Source organism: Manis pentadactyla, chromosome 9, assembly GCF_030020395.1.
Source record: "Manis pentadactyla isolate mManPen7 chromosome 9, mManPen7.hap1, whole genome shotgun sequence".
Taxonomy (NCBI): Eukaryota; Metazoa; Chordata; class Mammalia; order Pholidota; family Manidae; genus Manis; species Manis pentadactyla.
Genome location: NC_080027.1, coordinates 41,750,779 through 41,772,711, shown reverse-complemented (window position 1 = coordinate 41,772,711; position 21,933 = coordinate 41,750,779). Strand labels below are relative to the sequence as shown.

Here is a 21,933-nt window from a genome sequence, read left to right as displayed (position 1 = left end):
ATTAATTATTTTGGTTGTGTTTGTGATGAGTAGAGGACAGATTCCATAGTTTTTGAATTCCTTCAGATTAGAGAAATGAAATCTTTGTTTGAATCCAAGCTCTGCTACTGACTATGTGAAAGTAAAAGAGCTGCATGACAATTCTAAATCTCAGTTTCCTCTTCAATAAAATGGGGACGATTATCCTTCCTTCCCTCAGGGTTGTGCAATATAAAGGAGCTGTTCCCCAGAGAGCATATGAACTTAATGCCTGCTCATTAATAGTCCTCAGGGATCCTGTTTCTCTTGCAGCCTCCAAAGAAAGCCAGGTCCGGGACTTCATTATTTATATTGGTTCACAAATACCCCAGGCCCTGTCTGCCTGGCTCTGTGCTCAGCTCTGCAATAGAAAATATGGGAGGTTAGGGAAGGCTCTGAACTCCCAGTGGGGGTGAAAAAAATTCTCATGTGTGTAGCTTTAAGGAGCTGAGTTGGGGCTTGGGACCCTTAGAGGGCAGTCTGGGGGGTTCCTGGAGAGGAAATACTCAAGACCCTTGAATGATTCAGCTCTGCCCTGACTTACCTGGAGGCAAGGCTGGTAGAGGGTTGGAAATTCCTCAGGCCTTTCCGGGGCAGGCACTAGGCCTCTCCTCTGGCTCCTCTGACCCCTCCCGGGATTGGTAGATCTATCTATCCTGTTATCCTGGATTGCACAGCCCCCAGGAACTGGGCCTGAGTTGATCTCTGGGCTACCGCTCCCACCTCCCCCACGGTAAGTCTTTGTGCCTACATCCCCACCAGTTATTCCCAAAAAAGGCACGGATACCTGTGTGAAAACACTTGGCAGTTGCGCGATGAAGCTGGACTAGAACTCAGGTGTGAAGATTCCTAGTCCAAGTTCTCCCCATCCCCCACCAAAGTGCCCCAGTCATGGCAGACCCACCTTCCCTCTACCCAGAGGAGAGACTGGCGGGGAAGTCGGACACAGATTAGAGGATGAGTTACTGTGTTTCCTGAAGGGGTGTGGAGACACTGGGTGGGTCTCTTCGTCTTTATACTTATCTAGCCTGGAACACCCCCACACTGCACTTGCAGAGTCCTAGGCTTTATTTCCTCTGGGCTTAAGTCAATGCATCTTTGAAATAGAGGAAGGAGCTGGTCGGGGCTGACCTAGACGCAGGTTCAATTCAGCAAAGTGAAAGTTCTCTCGCAGGTTAAAGGGGATCCTCCGAGGGCGGCCCAGGCGTTTGCAGCGGTGGGAGCCAAGCTGGAGACCTGCGCCTTTAAGGAGCCTAGGGGCCGAGGGGCGGGGCAGGAAGCGGACTCCCGAGAGACGCAGCCAGCGGCTAGGTCTTTTTTGGGGAAGGGGCGGGCCAGACCCTCCTATGGGCCCCGCCTCCTTTCCGGGGACTTGGTGCCTCTTGCAGAAGTGAGGGAGGGGAAGGAGTCTCGGGGTTCTGAGCGCCCCGGGTCTAGGGAGCTCCCCTAGATCGGTTCGGTGTTTCGCCCACAAAGCTTAAGTTTGTTGACTTGGAGGGAGTAGCTGGGGCGGGTGCGGGTGCTAATAATACCCGTTCGTTCCGGCGCCGCATTTTACAGTTTACACAGCTGTCACCTTCGTTACTCCTTAATTAATAATAAAAATAGCCGCCGCTCAGGAGCGCCTGCTGGGTGTCAGGCCCTGTGCCGAGAGCTTTATAAGCACAGTTCCACTGAATCGTCCCTCATAACATCCCCATTTTACAGAGCGGGAAGGCGAGGCTCCGAGAGGTGCCGTGACTTGCCCGAGGTCACTAGGCGGGTCAGCGGCTTCGGGATCAAGATCCGAGGCTGCGAGAGGCGGGGCGCGGGTGCTACCCCCGGCTCCGCGGAGAGCCGCGGGGGCGGAGCGGCGGGCGGGGCGGAAGGCGAGAAGGTGGGGGGTGCGGCGGCAGCGGATAGCCATCTTAAGTGGCCGCTGAGAGTGCAGGGCCGCTTCCCCGGGGAAGGGGACGTCGCAGTAGCCCAGGAGGTGGGGGTCTGCACGCGGCGGCCACGGCTCCGGGGAGGGGTCGGAAGCCCAGGGCTTTGAGGGAACTTTATTCTAGAAGCGCCAGGGGCGGCCTGGTGTCGGGCTGCCGAAGCCCTCCAGGCCCGGGCCTGCGGGCATGGGGGATGGTGCCAGGGAACTTGACCGAGCGGGGGGAAGGGTTCTGACCCTGCTGAGATGGGCTGCCGGGGACGGGGCGTGGGGATTCCTGGACACTGGGCCTGGTATGGGTGGCTGAAGGGGAATCAGAGCTCTATGGGGGGGACCCCTCCCCCGCGGGGTTTGTCCGGGGCTGGATCCAGTGAAGTTTGGGGGTTCAGGTCTAAGAGGGGACCGGATTTCACGGGAGTTGGGGATCCGAGGTGCGTTCTCAGATGATGGGGAGAGGGGTGGGAGGAGGTTCACCCTGGATCTTCGCACGTTTCGGGAACTCGGTCCTGCAAGGCTGTAGGTGTGACGAATGGAAAGGATTTGAGGTGGAATCAGACGTTTATGGGAATTGGGGGTCATATCATTGCGATTATTGAAAGGGGCTAATTCTCCGGGGAGCGGGCCAGGATCCTGGTGTTCGGGTGCAGGGTGGAAAGACGTGGCCTTGGGTTTGGGGGTTTGGAGGCTGGATTTCCTCGCGGTGGCCATGGCGGGGTCAGGATCATTGCGGGGTTAAGGAGGCCGGTGACCCCTGGAGTTCCGGGGTCCTGCGGGAATGCGGGGAGCGTCGTCCTCGCGGGGAAGAGGAGGGAGCAGAGGCGGTCCGGGCTGTGAGCCGAGGGGAGGGGGCCGGCCGCCCGGCTCTGCACTCCGCTCCTGCCCCTCCCCCGCCGCCTCTGAACAAACTTTTCTTTCTCTTCAAGTTGAGGCCGGCGCTGCTGGCGGCGGCGGCTGCGCGACGAACCGGCCGGCCTGCGCGGCCGAACGCGGAGCCCCGATCCCCAGCTTGGTCCGACCGTCGATCCTTAGGCTGGGAACCCCGGCCCGGCCCCCAGCCTCAGCCCCGAGAGTCTCGGAGAGGATGGCACCGGGCGGTGGGCGCGGGCGGCGCTGAGCCTTGCATTGGCCATGGCCTCGGCGTGCGGGGCGCCGGCCCCGGGGGGCCCGGGCCCGGGGGGTGCTCTGGGCAGCCCGGCCCCCGCCTGGTACCACCGCGACCTGAGCCGCGCTGCCGCGGAGGAGCTGCTGGCCCGGGCAGGCCGCGATGGCAGCTTCCTGGTCCGAGACAGCGAGAGCGTGGCGGGAGCCTTCGCGCTTTGCGTCCTGTGAGTGGGGTTGGGGCTCCCTGTGGGCGGCGGCACGGCCCCGGGTTCCTTGAGCAAGTGGAGAGGGCCTGGGACAGTGGGACGCCAGCGCCCCCAAGAGTGGGGGCCTCGGCTTTTTGCTGGGGCAGAGGAAGGATGCAGGGGGCATTTCCTTCCTGTCTGGGGGCACTTTCTGGGGCTTGAGGGCAGATTATATGGGTCCTGCTAGCCAGGGTGACTGTAATGGGGAAAATTGCAGGGAGTCTCTGTCAGGCGCCCTCCAGGCAGAAGGGGCCTGAGGGGTGAGGATATGCATTCCAGGGTTGTGTGCAGTTCTGTTTACACAGGGATTGGGTGTCTTGCTCAGTTGGGGCTAGTGGGTGTGTGAGGATACCCAGTCGCTTCCTTAGGGGTTCTTTCTGTGTCCCCAGGACTGAGGCTGGGGCCTGCCAGCTGTGTATGGCTGCAGCTGGGGTAGGGGGCAGAGTGGCGTTGAGAAGGGAGGGGTGAGGTTGTATGGGCCCTTGTCATTATTTCATGAATTCAGTTAGTGCGTTGAGAGCTGGCTCTGGGCTGGAGTCCTGGGTATCCTGCTGCCCTAACCCTGACTGGGTGCTGAGTGTGAGGCTAGATGTGGCAGTTCTCCCAGTGGGCCTGGTACTGTGCCCATCAGCCCTGTGTGGCAGTGGTGTTGGGTGAGTTCGTGCTTTCAGTTTTGGAGTCTTCTTGCTAAGTTCTCCCCTGTGGCTTATGACACTGAAGGGCTCCTGTGGGCCTTAGGAGTGGGAGGCAGTGTGTGGGAAGTTCTGGGGGCTGCTTTGTTTAGGTTATGTATGATCCTCCTTAGCCCCATGAGTCCTTCCAAACCCCTATCCTTCCAGCGGTTACCCCTCTGTTCCCTCACATCTTTGGGGATATGGTGGCCTAGGCCAGTGGTTCTCAGTTGCGGTTAGTTTTACCCTTCAGGGGACATTTGGCAAAGTCTGGAGACATTTTTGGTTGTCACAACTGGAATGGTGTTACCTGCATCTAGTGGGCAGAAGCCAGGAATGCTGGTAAAATATCCTATAGTGCCCAGGACAGCCCCTGACAAGAATGAATTATTTAGTCCAAAATGTCAGTATTGCTGGGGTTGAGAAAGCCTGGCCTAGGCAGTGGACCTGTAGAGAAGGGGATGCTGTAAGTCTCAGCTTATGCCCCAAGTCTGAGGCCCAGTGTGGGAGACTAAATCAGGACAGCCTAGGCAGATGTACATCCGAGTTGTGCCTCCCAGCCCTCTCTGAAGTGCACCCCCTAATTAGGGGGGTAGGGAGGCAGGTGCTAGGACAGCTGTCTTAAGTGGGAGGGGGACAGCTGGGCCTGTGTCTGGGTGAGGAACATTATTGTCCCAGAAGGGTTGAATCCTGGCTCCATTGCCAGGGGAAGGGATGGGTGGGGCAAGGGTCTGTCTGTGTGTGGGGCCTTCCACTCTGCCAGCTGACTCTGGCAACTTCTTGCATCTCAGGAGCCTGGAGATGGGGATCAGAAATGACAATAGAAGCTTGAGGGTAGGCAACCTGAAACATATTTGCTTACCTTATACACACTGAGGTGTACACGGGTAACATTCAGGACAAACCCCTGCTCCAGCAGGTAGCAGACGGGGTCACAGGCCCTGGCCTCTGCCCTGGCTTTAAATCCAAGCCCTTCCTTTTACTTGGTCCACATCCTTAGGCAGATCATTTTTCCTCCTTGAGCCGTAGTGTCCTCTTCTGGAGAATGGGACTATAACATTTGCCTCCAAATGAGAGGATTAAGTGAGATCATGTCTGTAGACACTGAGCACCTGGCCCGTCACAGAGACAGGGTTCAGTTAATAGGATGCTATTATTGTTAGACACATAGACCCACAGTCCACAAACCAACACAGCCAGTCACACATAGACACCCACAAAGCTTGTGTCTGGTCAGCAGTCAGGAGACCCCTCTCCTGCCCCCACACTTGTGGCCTGGGTGACTTCCTTGGGCACGCCTGCCCTGAGGTGTGGCTGCAGAGGGCGTGTTCCACCGCCAGGGAGCCTGGCTCAGCTGTCACCTGCTCAGCTGTTGCTGCCATCTGTCAGCACCCCTTTTGCCCCTCCTCAGTTTGGGCTGTCAGAGGTCCAGGTCTCCCATAGGGGGCCCCCTTGGGTCATACCAATTTACTGATGTCCGGGAAAGGGGGGAGAAAGCCCTAGGGTGATACCCCCACACTCAGTAGCAGAATTGCCCCAGACATACCTGACTCCATCAGAGCAGACACCAGCGTAAACACAGACAGCAGGCACACACGTGTGTTAGCACATCTCCCGTGCACACAAACAGAGGTTCACCAAGTTTCTGAGGACTCTTACTCTGGCGGGGGGCCCAGACTGGTACCACAGCCCAGAGGGGCTATTTAGACAGCTGTAGAGGCCACAAAAGAGCTGCCTGTTGCTTCCCAGGCCCTGTGGTGGGTGTGGAGCCTGTGTAGGTCTGGGTGGGAGAGTGGGGGCCTGGTCATTCCTGTTCTTTATTGGCAACAGTACAGGATAGAAGTAGACTAGCTCCAGCATTAACCCTGTGCAGCCTGGGCACATGGTTTTAGGGAAACCAAGCTGAAGGGGCTGAGGGCTGCACCTAGAGGCAGGAGGAGAGGGGTGCTTTGGGGCCTAGACCCCAGCCTAGGGGTGACCAATACTGACCCCTGCCTTCCATCAGGTATCAGAAGCATGTGCACACATACCGCATTCTACCTGATGGAGAAGACTTCCTAGCTGTGCAGGTGGGAACTGGGACCCTGACCCCTGACTGTGATTCCAGCTGGTGGTGTGGGACCAGCTGGCTGACCCTTCTCCCCTCCTTGCTGGCCTGCAGACTTCACAGGGCGTGCCTGTGCGCCGCTTCCAGACCCTGGGTGAGCTCATCGGCCTGTATGTCCAGCCCAACCAGGGCCTCGTGTGCGCCCTGCTGCTGCCGGTAGAACGGGAGCGAGAGCCTGACCCACCTGATGACCGCGATGCCTCAGGTGCCACCTGGTGTGCAGTGTGCTGATGCCTTTCCGCCCCCATCCCCAGACAGTTCCTGCCTCTTCCCACCCCATCTTCCCAACCGGCCTCTCCACAGAGCCCCCTGCCCCTAACTGTGATGCCAGGGCTCTTTACCCCCCTTCATGGAAGTCTCTGATAGCCAAAGCAGTCCCCCACACTTCACTGAGGGTGGAAGGCCCAAATGGCTGCCCCACTGACTCCTGTCCACAGATGGGGAGGATGAGAAGCCCCCGCTGCCCCCGCGCTCTGGCTCCACCAGTATTTCTGCCCCTGTGGGGCCCAGCAGCCCCCCACCAGCCCCTGAGACCCCCACAACTCCAGCTGCTGAGAGGTAAGACCTCAACCCCTCCACTGAGCAAGAGGTCCCTTTCTTCTCTGAGAACTGTGACCTCACCAAAGAGAGGGAGACCTTCAAAGCCCCCACCACAACCCCCAGCCTATCTCAGCCACAGAGGCAGACACCCTGAACCATGGCACTCTGATTGCCACCAGTACCATCTCCTCTAAGAATAGGGTGGGGGTGCTGGGATAGGGTCAGCAAGGCCGTCACTGACTTCTTAACCCGTCCCTGAAGTGCGCCCAATGGGCTGAGCACTGTCTCGCACGAGTACCTGAAGGGTAGCTACGGGCTGGACCTGGAGGCTGTGCGGGGCGGAGCCAGCAACCTGCCCCACCTCACCCGCACCCTCGCCACCTCATGCCGGAGACTGCACAGGTACCTGGGACATCCAACACCATGTGCTGCACTCTGACCTCTCACCTGTCCTCACCTCCCTTGCTGCGTAAATGCCCTGACCTCTGGCCTTGAATATGGAACCAGCTGTTGCCTCCTGACTTTTCCTTACCTGAACCCTTGAATCCTCATGGTGGAAGCTGAAGCTCCACACACAGCCCCCCTTCCCTGTTCTTGGGTTCTTGGGCTAGGGTGGGGAGTTCCTCTGACTTGATGTCTCCCCTAGTGAGGTGGACAAGGTCCTTTCGGGCCTGGAGATCCTGTCCAAGGTGTTTGACCAGCAGAGCTCACCCATGGTGACCCGCCTCTTGCAGCAGCAGGTGGGAGTGTGGGAAGATGCCTGGGGAATGCGTTCACGTTCTGGGGCTAGGTGTGGGACCTCTTGCGTGGTGGTCTCCTGTACAAGCTTCATTCTTTCTACATGCAGAGCCCATCACAGACTGGGGAGCAGGAACTAGAGAGCCTGGTGCTGAAACTGTCGGTGTTAAAGGACTTCCTGTCGGGCATCCAGAAGAAGGTGGTCTGACTTTCTGACTCGGGACCTCTGACCCCTGACACCAGTCCCTGACCACTTGCATTGGTCTAACTGGTCTCAACCCAGAATATACAGTTTAATAATGACCACATCACCTGTGCTGCTCCCAGCCCCAGTCTTCAGCATATCCCGTGACCTTGCCTGTCCTTGGCCCCTCCAGGCCCTGAAGGCCTTACAGGACATGAGTTCCACAGCACCTCCAGCTCCGCTGCAGCCGTCCACACGGAAGGCCAAGACCATCCCTGTGCAGGCCTTTGAGGTACCCACATGGGGCCTGTTGGGGCAAAGGGCAGTTGGAGGTGAAGTGGTGCTGCCTGCCCCTAGGTTTTTTCAACAGCCTCACCACCTCCTGGCCTGCAGGTGAAGTTGGATGTGACCCTGGGTGACCTGACCAAGATTGGGAAGTCACAAAAGTTCACGCTGAGCGTGGACGTGGAGGGTGGGCGGTTGGTGCTGCTGCGGAGACAGCGGGACTCACAGGAGGACTGGACAACCTTCACGCACGACCGCAGTGAGCCAGGGCCCCACCTGGGAGGGGTGGGTGGGTGGGGCAGCCCCTGGGCCTCAGGCTGATGTGACTGACTTCCATCCCCTAGTCCGCCAGCTTATTAAGTCCCAGCGAGTCCAGAACAAGCTGGGTGTCGTGTTTGAGAAGGAGAAGGATCGGACACAGCGCAAGGACTTCATCTTCGTCAGCGCCCGGGTGAGCAGCAAGCTGAGCTCGGCCCCTGGGGGCTGCAGAGGCCCCCATGGGATGGGAGGAGAGGGAACACAGGATGCAGTCGTGTCATCCCTCTGGGAAGGGGTGGGTCTGACAGGGCAGAGAGTATGTATATAGAGGGTGGATTCAAATGTTCATTCAGTGAGCATGTATTGAGCATCTGTCATGTGCTTGTGTAGTGGGTATATAGTGATGAACCAGACAGGCATGACTCTTTCCTCGTGGGACTTGCTACCTAGCAGGGTGTCCCTATGGGGAGGGGGTTCCTGTCCACCAACGGCCCCTGACTGGCTGCTGTCCCCCCAGAAGCGGGAAGCCTTCTGCCAGCTGCTGCAGCTCATGAAGAACAAGCACTCCAAGCAAGATGAGCCCGACATGATCTCTGTCTTCATAGGCACCTGGAACATGGGTCAGGCCTGGGTGGGGGTTGCAGTGGGAGCGAGGAATAACCCCAGAGTAGGGGCCTGACCGTCCCCTTCCCCTCTACCTCTAGGAAGTGTGCCACCTCCCAAAAGTGTGACATCTTGGTTTACATCGAAGGGTCTAGGGAAGACCCTGGATGAGGTCACAGTGACGATACCCCACGACATCTATGTCTTTGGGACCCAGGAGAACTCAGTGGGTGATCGAGAGTGGCTGGACCTGCTACGTGGGGGCCTCAAGGAGCTCACAGACTTGGATTACCGCCCGGTGAGGGGGCGTCATCTTGTCCAGTCCCCTCTCCTCACACACCAGTCCAGACTATCCTGCTTGACCTCACAGGCAACACTAATTGACTGACTCGCCCTCTGGTCCATGGGCATATCCTTTAGGAGATCAGACCTGAGTACTTCATGCTATGGGAAGGTCTGTTTCTCTCTGGCCCCTCATGAAAAAGTAGGAGCAGACCTTCCTATCCTAGGACTGACAGAATAGTCTATAGTGTAGGCCAGGGTGCAGGGATTGTCGACAGCGGCCCCAGCTCAGGGCCTGGGTGACCCCACACCCTCTGTCCAGATTGCCATGCAGTCACTGTGGAACATCAAAGTGGCTGTGCTGGTCAAGCCAGAACATGAGAACCGCATCAGCCACGTCAGTACATCCAGCGTGAAGACTGGCATCGCCAACACCCTGGGTGAGCAGGGTGGGCAGGGTCCCTTCAGCCATGCCTCCTTCATCCTGTCCAGTCCAGTCCAGGGTCTCCCCTTTTGGGTGGTCTCAGCTTCCCTGTAGATAGTACACTCTGAAATTTGTAAAGCATATTCGTATTCTGAATCTCTTCGAGCCCCACCAGGGAGGTAGGGCCAGGATAATTACCTCCATTCCATAGATGATAAACTTCAGACTCAGAGCGGTTGAGTAACCTGTCCAAGGTCACAAAGCTAGTACGTGGTGGAGTCCAGCATAGCGCCCAGGTCTCCTGGTCTGCAGTCCAGTGCTCCCCCCAATCTGGTCAGAATCTGCAGGTCCTTTCAGCTTCACCTTTGGGATCCCCTGTGATCTCCAGGGGCTCTGCTCACACATGCAGACAGACTCAGGCCATCCAGATGACTGCATGTGTCCATGTGGCCCCCAGGGAAGGTGTGTTCAGGGGCCTGCCTGCCTCATAGCATCTAGGGCGGTTGGGAGGATCTTCCCACTGCTTTGAGGGGCAGAGGGGAGAGCTGGGAGCCCTTGAAGGTGACTCAGGTCTTCCTCTTGTTGCTGACAGGAAACAAGGGGGCTGTGGGTGTCTCCTTCATGTTCAATGGCACCTCATTTGGCTTTGTGAATTGCCACCTCACTTCGGGAAATGAGAAGACTGCCCGGTGAGGGGATGCCTTCCCCATAGTCTCTTTACTTTCATCCCCTATTCACCTGAGACCTATTCCCTCTCCCATATCCTAGTCCAGTACCCTCATACATCCCTGTCCGCAGAGACCCCCTTCTCCATCCCAATTCAAGACCCCTCTGTCTATCCCTGAACTTGGTTTTGTTGCCAGCACCTTCCTTTGTCCCCAGGAACCCTGATCTCTACCCCATCCCTGACCCCAGAGACTTACTTTTATGCCTTCGCTGACTCCTGACCCTGGGGACCTCCCCTGGCCCCCACCCTAGGCGGAACCAGAACTACCTGGACATCCTGCGGCTGCTCTCGCTGGGTGATCGGCAGCTCAGTGCCTTTGACATCTCTTTGCGTTTCACTCACCTCTTCTGGTTTGGGGACCTCAACTACCGCCTGGACATGGATATCCAGGTGCAAACAGAGCCCATGGTGGCTGGTAGGAAATCAGGGGGTGGGACCAGTTAGGCTCCCACCTCTATCTCTGGCTCAAGAGAACATATCCAGCCTCTGCGTCCCCATCCCAGGAGATCCTGAACTACATCAGCAGGAAGGAGTTTGAGCCCCTGCTCAGGGTGGACCAGCTCAACTTGGAGCGGGAGAAACACAAAGTCTTCCTTCGATTCAGTGAGTGTGGACCCAGCAGGAGGTGTCTGAGGGCTGGCATCCTTATGGTGTTCCTGGGTCTTCCGGGCACCAGCCCTCACTTGTCCCCTACCTTCCCTAGGTGAAGAGGAGATCTCCTTCCCGCCCACCTACCGCTATGAGCGGGGTTCTCGGGACACGTACGCCTGGCACAAGCAGAAGCCAACTGGGGTGAGTGAAGAGAATGGGGTGGGCCTTGGGAGACTCCCCAGGGCTGCAATGAACCAAGGATGCATGTGGGTCAAGGGTCTGAGCCTCTGTAGTTACTCCTCCAGCTTCTGTGGCCCCTCCAAGGCGTTGGGGTGATACTGGGTGTTGTGAGGATCTAAGGTGGCATACTGGGGCCGAGTGTGGTGGGATATGGGGCCTCATCAGCTCGGGGGCAGGGCTCATGCTAAGCAACTCCCAACTGTAACCCCGACGATGCTGCCATCCCCCGTCCCAGGTCCGGACCAACGTGCCTTCATGGTGTGACCGGATTCTCTGGAAGTCCTACCCCGAGACCCACATCATCTGCAATTCCTATGGTCAGAGCCCCCCAGACAGGGTGATGGGTGATCCTGGGAGGTCACTGTCGCAGCTCTGTCCAGCTTTGGGAAGTGGGAACAGAGAGTGAAGAGCTTTGCCCTGAGCCACCCTCCTTATCCCTCCTTCCCAGGTTGCACTGACGACATTGTCACCAGCGACCATTCTCCCGTGTTTGGGACATTTGAGGTTGGAGTTACTTCTCAGTTCATCTCCAAGAAAGGTGACTATTCAGGATGTGCTTGTGGGTATGGCGTACATCTGGGAGGGCACAGGTGGTGGCCTGGGAATGTGCATAGGCTTGGATATATCTAAGTGTGTGTGTGTGTGTACATGTATGTACAGGAATATTTCTGAGTGATGTGTGAGGATGTCTGTGTGCCTGGGTTGTTGTGAGAGGTACATGGCCAGCAGTGTGTGTTGTGTATGTGGGAATGTAAATATGTGTGTCCGTGTCTGCCTGGAGCCACATGTGTACCTGAGTGTGCCTGCTGTGCTGGGTTGTTGGCAGGCAATCCCTGCAGGCATTCTGGTCCCCAGCTTCCTTGTACGTGGTCTTCCTTGGGTTGTCTGTTTGCCCCCATCCAGGGCCTGGGCTTTGGGATCCCCCTGTTGGTTGCTTGGGATTGGGGAGGCCCTTCCTGGCCTACTCTCCTGCTCTTCCAGGGGTCCTGATTTCCCATCCCAGTGCTCAGTCCATCCTGTTCCTCTTGCTACACCCTCAGCCTTCCTGTCTGCATCCCTCCCTTTGCCCCTCAGGGCTCTCAAAGGCTTCAGATCAGGCCTACATTGAGTTTGAGAGCATTGAGGCCATTGTGAAGACAGCCAGCCGCACCAAGTTCTTCATTGAGTTCTACTCCACCTGCCTGGAAGGTCAGAGGCAGCGCCCAGGGCTGGGTGTGGGCCAAGGCGGGTGGGAAGCCAAAGGGCCCAGAGCAGTCAGCTCCCTGCTTAGGAGGAAGGGAAGCTGGGAGGCGGTGCTCAGTTGGGTGTTCCCCACCCCCGCTCCAGAGTACAAGAAGAGCTTTGAGAATGACGCCCAGAGCAGTGACAACATCAACTTCCTCAAGGTGCAATGGTCCTCACGCCAGCTGCCCACGGTGAGCCAGTTGCCATGGGGCCTGGGCTTGTGGGGAAGGGCACAGAAAGACTGGTGTGGCAGAGCGCACTGGAGAGCCAGCCCGGGAGGGCAGTGCAGCTGGCAAAGTGCATGCATGTGGGGGCAGGGCGTGCTGGGCATGAGTGAGGACAAGAGCGTTTCCTTTTTTGGGAGGTGTGAGACCAAACTGCAGCTTGTTCATTCATTCGTTCGAAAAGTGCTTCTTGGGCCTTTGCTAAATGTCAGGTGCTGTGCTGGCCATTGAGTATTGGAGATGCAGAAAATTAGTTACAATGCTAATTGTTACAGAAAGCTCATGCAGAGCTGCATCTTCTACAGTGAGGATTTGGGTGGAGTGCTGAGTGGGAGTGAGCACAGATGAGCCTGCAGGTAGGGGTGAGTGGTGTTGGGGCAGGAGCGGGTGTGTAGGGCGTTGTTCCTCACTGGACCTCTCTGCTCCCCAGCTCAAGCCGATTCTCGCTGACATTGAGTACCTGCAAGATCAGCACCTCCTGCTCACAGTCAAGTCCATGGATGGCTACGAATCCTATGGTGAGAGGCAAGGGGTACCCACGGCACAGAAAGCCAGGCAAGGCCCTAGAGGCTTGGTAACCTGTAGGTCTGCTTCATCTGCCCTTCAGGGGAGTGTGTGGTGGCACTCAAGTCCATGATTGGCAGCACAGCCCAGCAGTTCCTGACCTTCCTGTCCCACCGTGGCGAGGAGACAGGCAACATCCGTGGCTCCATGAAGGTGCGGGTGCCCACAGAGCGCCTGGGCACCCGTGAACGACTCTACGGTGGGGGCTCCACTGGGAGGGTTCTGGGGCACGAGGTGGTGTGGTGTGGGCAGGTCTAGGAGGGAAGGACCTGAGGTGTGGGAAGGGCATATTGGGATCCCTGGAATATTTGGAAGTTCTGTAGCCACAGCTGGGAATAGGCCTGCCCTGAGGAGTAGCTAGCAGAGGAAAGGGCTAGCAGGCCTAGGGGCTGTCTGTGGGATCAAGGACCCCAGATCCCCTCTGAGCCTCCTTCCCCTTCCTCCCTTAGAGTGGATCAGCGTCGATAAGGATGAGGCAGGCGCAAAAAGCAAAGCCCCCTCTGTGTCCCGAGGCAGCCAGGAGCCCAGGTGAGCTGGGGCTGTGTTGGGAGTCACTTTGGGTCAGCCCCTGCTTCATCTCTTCTCCCCTCTGCACCCCTGGCAGGTCAGGGAGTCGCAAGCCAACCCCCACAGAGGCCTCTTGCCCACTGTCCAAGTTATTTGAAGAACCAGAGAAACCACCACCAACCGGGAGGCCCCCAGCACCACCTCGAGCTGCTCCCCGGGAGGAGCCCTTGATCCCCAGGTGAGAGAAGGAACCTGTCATCCCCCAACTTTCTGTCACTATGCTTGGCTCTCAAGGCCGGCCTGGGATCCTCTGCTGTTCGGGTTCTTTGCTGCCCTGTGGCTGGCAGTGCTGGGCCCTATGCCTGTGGCTACTTTGGCCAGCCAGGCCTCCCTTAGGTGTGGCTTTCTAAGTCAAAGGGAACACAGTCAGCCTTTCCTCTCAACTTTGCCTTGAAAATGGAACAAGAGATTGTTTGCAATAGCTCCCTCCATGTAAGGCACGTGCCTCAGCACAGAATTCCCCTAGGTGTGTTCTGTGGAACACTGCTGCAAGATGCCCCATTGGAAATGGGTTTGGGTCACATGAATTTGGGAAATGGTTCTTGCTATACTCTTTTCTTAGATATTCCCAGTACACATCAGTATTACCAAAAGCTCTGGGCATGTGCACAGGAAGGAAACCTTTTTTCAACTCTGTTGAATATAGTTTCCCAAACTTAATGGGCCAGGAAACTTCTTTTCCACACAGTAACTATTAATATCCTGGGTAACTAGTGTTCTGTGGATCATAATTTGGGAAATAGAGGCTTGCTTTCTAATTATATCTAATTGTCACTTGAACTTAAATAAAAAGGCCTAGAACCCGTTTGATGCTTTTTCACTCACCTTCAGCTGTTATCAGTCACCTTGGTTTCATCCCCACCCTTGAGAAAAACTGACCCGAATCCCGGAGTAAGATTCCTCAGTAGATTGGCTTCAGATGCCTCTGGAAGCTTTCCAAATCTGGCCGGCCATTCTCATTAAAGGCCTTTATTGCCCTGCCTTCTGGCACCTGTTTTCACCCATTTACGCTCAGGTTTCACAATTACAAAGTCATAAAACATCGAGAATCTTAGTGAGTAAGGCAAGGAAGTTTAGGGATCATCCATTCAACTCCTCCTTTCTGATTTCAGAGATGAGGACACCAGGCCAGACAGGGAAAGTGATGTGCTCAAGGTCACATGCAAGTCTAGTTCAAGGGGCCCACATTTCCCAACTCCCAGTCCAGTTCTCCTCCCACTGCACCCACTGCCTTCACGTGGGTTTCTGGGGCCTGACTTACTTATGCTGTTCCCAAACCCAGGTCGAAGCCAGAGGGGGCTCCAGAGCCAGAAGGGGTGGCAGCCCCTCCACCCAAGAACAGCTTCAATAACCCTGCCTACTACGTCCTCGAAGGGGTCCCACACCAGCTGCTGCCCCCGGAGCCACCCTCGCCTGCCAGGGCCCCTGTCCCACCTGCTACCAAGAACAAAGTGGCCATTACAGTGCCTGCTCCACAGCAGGGACGCCACCGGCCCCCCCGTGTGGGAGAGGGAAGTTCATCAGATGAGGAGTCTGGGGGCACCCTGCCCCCTCCAGACTTTCCACCCCCACCACTGCCAGACTCAGCCATCTTCCTGCCCCCCAGCCTGGATCCTTTGCCAGGGCCAGTGGTCCGGGGCCGCAGTGGGGGTGAGGTCCATGGCCCACCTCCCAAGGCCCATCCGAGGCCTCCGCTGCCCCCAGGCCCCTCACCTACCAGCACTTTCCTGGGGGAGGTGGCCAGTGGGGACGATCGCTCCTGCTCGGTGCTGCAGATGGCCAAGACACTGAGTGAGGTGGACTATGGTCCTGCCGGGCCGGGCCGCCCAGTGCTCCTGCCAGGCCCCCTGGAGCTGCAGCCACCCCGAGGACTGCCCTCAGACTATGGCCGGCCTCTCAGCTTCCCTCCACCTCGCATCCGAGAGAGCATCCAGGAGGACCTGGCAGAGGAGGTGTGTGAACCAGGGGTGGCTGTCTGTGGGTACCTGAGGTGTGTGCTTGCTCACGGACTGTAGTATCCTTTTGCTTACTCAGTGGTGTGCCCTCTGCCCTGAGCTGGGCACTGGAGAGTTGGGGGAACACATGAATCAGCCCCCCTCGCCTCCCTCCCCCAACCCCCAAAGCATGTGGTAAGATGTGGCTGTCTGCAGGTGCTTGTGTGTGTGTGTGTGGGCATCCTCCGTGCTCCCCCTGACGTGCGGTATTCCCTCAGGCTCCGTGCCCGCAGGGCGGGTGGGCCAGCGGGCTGGGCGAGGCTGGCATGGGCGCCTGGCTGCGGGCCATCGGCTTGGAGCGCTATGAGGAGGGCCTGGTGCACAATGGCTGGGACGACCTGGAGTTTCTCAGGTGGGGGCGGAGCTGGAGGGTTGGAGTGGGTCTGCCCCCCCGGGGGCGGAGCAATGGGCCCTCTGGACACCTCACCCATCTCCAGTTTCTCACCCCTACAGCGACATCACCGAGGAGGACCTGGAGGAGGCTGGAGTGCAGGACCCTGCTCACAAGCGCCTCCTCCTGGACACCCTGCAGCTCAGCAAGTGATAGCGGTAGCATTGCCAAGATGCCAATCCCGCGGTCCTCGCCCTCTAGGAAGGTCCAGCCATAACCCCCGAGTTGGAAAGTTATGAGGGGGAGGGCAATACCTCTCTGCCTATTTATTGGGGATCTCTGTTCCCCACTGCCCAATCATTTGGAATGCCCTAAGGACATCCCGCCCCTCACCTTTTAGAGCCGGGGCTCGGGAGGTCAGTTGCCGTGGTTAGGAAGGACCTTGGTTGTTCTGGTGCTGTCTTCCCTTTCTGGACCCCCCCTCTCAGGCCCAGGGGTGCCTATAGGGGCCATTTGGGTACGTCTGGGTCCCCATTTTCATCACCGTTTCTATTCCCCCATCCCCCAAGCCTGAATCATCGGGGGAGGAGGGGGCTCAGCTAGTACTGCTCCCAACCCCCACTCTGGGGGTGACCGTCCGGAAATGAAGGAATAGCCCGAGGACCGGGCTAGGGGTTTATTTAAGCGTTTCTGTGTGGGTTTCGGGGGGTGGGCACTTTAATATTGGGGCCAGTTGAGGGTAAGGGAAAGGATCTCGGCCATGAAGTGCCAGTTTGCTGTTCTCACTGTCTCCTGGTCTATATTAACCTGCGCTGCTGCTGTGTGGCAGTCCCGTGTTCCTCGCTGGTCACAAGTGGGGACTGGGCTATTGCAGGCAGCCTAGCCCCATCCTGGGTCCTCTGAAGGGTTGCCAGAGTGATGTCTTCAATAAATTAAGTTTTATTTGGATTGAGCAAAACTCACCTCAATAAATTACAAGTTTTTCAAAGGAAAAGAACAGAAAAAATCAGGAAAGAGGAAACCCCTCTGTTCCGTTGCCCTGGCAGCCCCTCCACTCATCTCTAATAGCCCTGTCCTCTGCCTTGGACCTGCTGGGGATTGCAGGGGACGCCGAGGGACAAATTGGCGGTGGGACCCTTCAGGCTGTTCATTATGCCAACTGACGACCAGCCTTTGCACGGGTGGGGGCAGTGCGGGTGGGCCCGAGGGTGGTGGCAGGCTGGTCCCCAAGGTGAGGGGTGAGCCAGCCAGCTGCTGAGCTGGGGTGGGGGGTGGCCGGGCTGTTTCTCCTCTGAACCCTCACTGAAGAACCGTGATAGGGACAGGCGTTATTTGATCCCGGTTCCAAACAAAGCCAAGCTAGAAGGGTCTCCGGTGAGAAGTACCCCGCTGTGCTGGGTGGGGGTGGGGTGAAAATACGTGTGGCCCTGACTTGGTCTCCGGAGGCACACTTACGGGTCAGGCACGGTGGGGGTAGAGAAGGACGGGGCTTCCAGGCTGGCGGCCGGGATTGGGAGGGACCCTATCAGGTCCTGGAGGGGCAGGGGCGTCTCTGGGGGCTGGCCCGGAGCCTCCAGAGTCCGACAGCTAGAAGAGATTGGTCTTAAGGGCGGGGCCGGGCTTCCGGTGGAAGGACGACAGAACCCCCGAGAAGGGCCCCGGTCCGGGTTCCGCCGGCTGCCAGGCCTTAAGCAGCTCGGCCGCGCCCGCGCCCGGCCCGCCGCCCCCACCGCCCGCCACGCCTGCCCACAAGGAGCCCTTGAGCGGCTGAGGCCCGGGGCCAGGCCCGGATCCCAGGGCGGCGGGCAGTGGGCTGGGGCTCAGGCGCGGGCTGGCCAGGCCGGGCGCGGGCGGCGGCGGCAGCGAAGCGGTGCTGTCGGGCGTGGGGCTGCACGTGGACTCCTTGGAGTCGTCGTCCTCGGACGAGCAGCGCGCCTCGCCCTTTTTGGCGCCTGCCGCGCCTGCCACACCCTTGGCGCTGGCCGCGCGTTCCTGTTTGCGGAACTTGGCCCGGCGGTTCTGGAACCAGACCTGCGGGCACAGGGGGCTGGTCAGCCCGGGGCCGCAAGGTGCGGGCGAGACCTCCATCCGAAGGGGCCGGGTTAGGTTATTACCATCAGCCTTCCGAACATTGGCCCCGGGGCCCTACACCGCTTGGCTCGTTGCCTGGTCTCTCTCTGCTCCCCTCCTCCCCTGCACTTGCCTCTTCCCTTCCTCCAGGTCCTTAGGGTCTTCCCCTGGGGATTTGCTCACCCTTGGTCCCTGCTGCCTCCCGGTGTTCTTGCTCTGCTGGAGGGGACTCCTCCTTCGCTCTCATCACCCAAAACCCTAGCACCCCAACTGCCTCCTGCAAGAAGCTCCGGAGCTCCAGTCTGGAGTGTCCCACGGCGGCGGAGAGCGGTTAGGACAATAGCGAAACCTTTTTGTCCAGGTTCTCCAGTAAAGGCGGGCCAGCTGAACATTTGTACTCGCATTTGCAAGGTAGACAACAAGAGTCTGCCCTGGCAGGGATCTCGGCCTTGAGCCTGCCCCAAGCCCGGGCTCTCCAGGCTCAGGGGTTTCACAGCTGTAGAGCTGGGGCGAGGGACCTGGAGGCGCTGCCTGGCTTCCCCGGAATCCTCTTGCCTCGCTGGGCCCTGAGACCTCCTGGGGCTATATCCTTCTACCCACCCTGCCTCGGTCCAGGCTTCCCAAGCATCACTGCATGCCTGGCCCTACCAAGGAGACTGGGGGGAAATTGTGGGGCCGAACCGCTCAGTTCTCCCGAGGGCCTCCAGTCTGCCAAGTCCTGGCCCCGCTGCCTCCGCCCGTTGCCGGTCCTCTCCTGCCCAACCACCTCCGCAGGCGCCCAGGACCCTCACCCTAGATGTCCGCCTCCGGGATGTCCTTGCCCGCCGCCGGAGTGAGGCCCCTATGTCCCGGGGTCACCAGGACACTAACCTCCCAGCCCACTCCGGGCACACACCCGCACACACGCGCTCAAGCACCCACCTGCACGCGAGCCTCAGTAAGGTCGATCTTGAGTGCCAGTTCTTCGCGCGTGTAAATATCGGGGTAATGGGTCTCGGCGAAGACTCGCTCCAGCTCCTTGAGCTGCGCGCTCGTGAACGTGGTGCGGATGCGCCGCTGTTTGCGCTTCTCATGCAGGCCCGACGGCTCAGGGAAGAACTTGTAGGGCACTACGGGTGTGTGCGGCAAGGGGAACAACGAGGGTTGGGGGAAGTCAAGGGCCAAGCTCAGCCGGCTGAGCGGGACCGCTCTCCTTCCCCGGCCCCTGACTTGGTTGTCCCTCGGCTTCCTCCTCTCAGTCTTGGATCGAGCGTCTTCCCTACGCTCGATGAAGCCGTTAGGGTTGAAGGAGGACAGGGCGCACGGGACACCCGGAGCCCAAGCGCAGCAGCGAAGGAACTGGAATCTGATCCTCGGGTCACGACCGCTGACCTGTCTTCCGCCCTCCACAGTGTTCCCTCCACCTCTCACCAGTCTACCTGCCCGTCTGCCCCTTCCCTCTGTGTGTTTCTCCCTTGGCCAGTCTGCCTGCTTGACTTCAGGTCCTGCTTCTGTGCACCCTAGCCTCTGCTATCTGTCAGGTCGCACCGCATCTCGGGCCTCCCCAGTAACCAGTTCTGGACCTCCGCTGGGTGACTGACACTCCCCTGCCTCTGCCTCCTTTCAGCCTTGCCGTGTACTCTGCACGCACAGACTAGGCCCCCTTTACTCCTCTGCCTTCTCTCCTTCCCAGGCCAAGTGTCCTTAGCCCCATCTCACAGCCTATTCTCCTCCAAGTGTCCCCCTCTCCTCTTCATCCCTCTCCATTTCTCTCTCTTCAACTCCCCCTTTCTGGACAGTTCTTCTCTTTGTGCCCAGTGAGAAAGGCCCTTATTTCTCCCCACCCAGGTTCCTCCATTTTCTTTGCCCTTCTTCTTCCAGCTACCTCGCTCTGAGTCCCAACTCCCCAAAACCTCGCCACAGTCCTACCCCTCACTCTCTTCCCATCCCTATCTTCCATCTACCCTATCCAGTTCCCATTGCTCCACAGTGTTTCTGACACTTGCCATACCTAGCTCCAACCCTGTCCAGGTCCTCACATTCTCCAGGGGGGGCCCAATATCCTTCATCTTTGTCCTATCTCCCCTAATCTTTGTCTCCAACACCCCATTCCTAAACTACCTTTCTCATCTCTGTTTCCAATCTTGTTTGGTCCCATCTCCCATAATTCCTGTCCCTAACTCCTGATTCTCACCTCCCCCTCCCCAACCCTGGGTCCCCATTTCTCCCAGGGTGTCCAATCTTTTCCTGCTCACATTTCCCTGTACCTGCCCCCATCTCCCCTATCTCAGAACTCCATCTTTCTTGGGCCTATCTCCCCATTTCTTGTCTCCATCTCTGCAAGTCCCATTTGAATCTGGTCCAAACCATCCAGTCTTCCCACCCCTGTTCTAGTTTCTGGCTCCATCTCTCTGGTTCTCATTTCTCCAAATCCATGTCCCTGTCTCACAACCGGCCCCACCCCCAGGTCACACTCTTCTACTTGGGTTCCAGTGATCTTCCCAGGAAGGAAGGAGATAAGGAGATGGGTGGAGCAGCCTGGATTCTAGTGGGAGGGATGGGGACAGCCGGGAGGCTCCATGCGGTTGAGTATTCATTCAGATGGGGACTTGGGTCAAGGGGCTTGGTTGTGGGGTGGGGGTGGCAGCTTCTGAGTTCTGCAGGACTCTACCTGGGAGAGTCTTCTGGGGCAATGGCGAAATGGCTTAACGACCTGGACACCCTTTTCTTCCAGCTATGGAATAGGCTGTGGTGGCACAAGAGGGTCCCGGCACTGCAGGGATGGATCCAAAACTGGGAACGAGGGACCTGGTGGTGCTGCGACTCTAGGAAGGTTCACATCTGGGCAGCTGAGTCTACGGCAGGAGTACTTGCTGGGAGGCAGACATGAAGTGGGGTGGGGATGATAAGGATGGAGGTTTGACTGGGCTGAGCAGAAGCGTCTTCCAAGGATACAGGGGATGGAGAGGTTTGGTGGTCGGTCTTTGCAGGTGGGGAGGGAAGGGCCTGGTGAGGGGCCTGGAGCTAGACCGGGTATCTATTTCCTCGATCAGAAGAGCATGGCACAGGATGTGGCAGCGAGAAAGGAACGGGAAGATTGAGAGGGTGGGGCTCAACTCTGCCTAGGGGACCCCCGTCTTACAGAGAGGATATAGGGTCCCGCGGGAGGCGCTGAAGGGTCTCGCCAAGACAGGGATAGTGGCGGCTATGGGGGATAGTCGCAACCACTTGCCGAGTAAGGCAGAGGCTAGGGGATCCGCAGGATTTAGAGGGAGGGTTGGGCTGGGGCTTGGCTCACCTGCCGAGTAGGGCGCAGGCTGGTGGTCGCGTAGCGCCCCAAGCGCGCAGTTGGAGGAGCCGAGCGCGGGGCAGGGTGGCCCCGCCGCGGGGAAGGCTGGCCGCAGGGGGCTGTATTGGAAGCCGCCGGGCTGGCTGCAGGCGCCGAAGTCGCCGTAGGCGGACGCCTCCATGGCCGCCACGCACGAGTCGTACGAATTGAGGTAGGAGTAGTCCATCTGCCCGGGGGGCGGCGGCGGGGGCCGGGCCGGGCCGGGTCGGGGTCGAGGTCCCGGGCCGGGGTGGGGTCGTGTGATAGGGGTTCGAGCGCCAGGCTCTGAGGACCCGTGGTCGATTCGCGGCGCCCACTTGTTCGCCCGCCCCGTCGCGGCCGCGCTCCGCCCCGGTGCAAAGCAAGTGCTGCCCCGCCAGGCCCGCGCTCCTTTTAATGCTCAGGACCCCGCGGAGGGGGCGGGGCGAACTCCGAGGGGCGGGGCCTGGCCATCCCAGGCCCCACCCCCATCCACCCCCGACCTCCACCCCAAAAGGTCCCCGCTGCCCTCTTAGGACACCGGAGGTCTAGGGTTGGGCTGTGCGGGGTCCCGTCCCTAGAGTCCCCAACACGCCCCAAACCGGCGCAGACCTTTGGTCTCAACGCACCATGCCAGGCTGGAGGGTCCCGACCCCTTTCCCCAGCCTCCCCACCTGCGGCCCAGCAGAAGGGAGGGGAGCCAGGCCCCGAGGCGTTTGTGTGAAGTTAATTCAATTC

The 21,933-nt window shown here is 58.7% G+C and overlaps 2 protein-coding genes across 6 annotated transcripts; one reads left to right on the top strand and one right to left on the bottom strand.

Annotated features, from left to right (window-relative positions):
* The first annotated feature begins 1,856 nt into the window (after nucleotides 1-1,856).
* On the top strand, nucleotides 1,857-16,620 carry INPPL1 (inositol polyphosphate phosphatase like 1). 5 transcript variants are annotated; one of them, XM_036888605.2, is made up of 29 exons: nucleotides 1,857-1,990; nucleotides 2,863-3,264; nucleotides 5,962-6,025; nucleotides 6,118-6,268; nucleotides 6,501-6,621; nucleotides 6,865-7,005; nucleotides 7,250-7,343; nucleotides 7,451-7,540; nucleotides 7,719-7,817; nucleotides 7,919-8,069; nucleotides 8,155-8,261; nucleotides 8,586-8,688; nucleotides 8,773-8,969; nucleotides 9,276-9,393; nucleotides 9,970-10,066; nucleotides 10,356-10,494; nucleotides 10,608-10,707; nucleotides 10,808-10,896; nucleotides 11,171-11,252; nucleotides 11,384-11,473; nucleotides 12,010-12,123; nucleotides 12,262-12,350; nucleotides 12,814-12,901; nucleotides 12,991-13,146; nucleotides 13,397-13,475; nucleotides 13,552-13,692; nucleotides 14,797-15,466; nucleotides 15,727-15,860; nucleotides 15,962-16,620. In XM_036888605.2, exons 2-29 carry the CDS (start codon nucleotides 3,068-3,070, stop codon nucleotides 16,050-16,052), a joined length of 3,792 nt encoding a protein of 1,263 aa, XP_036744500.1. In that variant the 5' UTR covers nucleotides 1,857-1,990; nucleotides 2,863-3,067; the 3' UTR covers nucleotides 16,053-16,620. The 5 variants fall into 5 exon arrangements, with proteins under 5 accessions (XP_036744500.1, XP_057363220.1, XP_057363218.1 ...); XM_057507237.1 differs by having other exon boundaries at nucleotides 6,118-6,157; nucleotides 12,991-13,100; nucleotides 13,397-13,692; XM_057507235.1 differs by having other exon boundaries at nucleotides 12,991-13,100; nucleotides 13,397-13,692.
* A 288-nt stretch (nucleotides 16,621-16,908) lies between these two features.
* Nucleotides 16,909-21,558, bottom strand: PHOX2A (paired like homeobox 2A). The gene is made up of 3 exons (XM_036888609.2): nucleotides 21,187-21,558; nucleotides 18,831-19,018; nucleotides 16,909-17,870 (listed from the first exon to the last, which is right to left on the bottom strand). The coding sequence occupies exons 1-3, from the start codon at nucleotides 21,401-21,403 to the stop codon at nucleotides 17,427-17,429; spliced, it is 849 nt and encodes a 282-aa protein (XP_036744504.1). The 5' UTR covers nucleotides 21,404-21,558; the 3' UTR covers nucleotides 16,909-17,426.
* Between the last annotated feature and the right edge of the window lie 375 nt (nucleotides 21,559-21,933).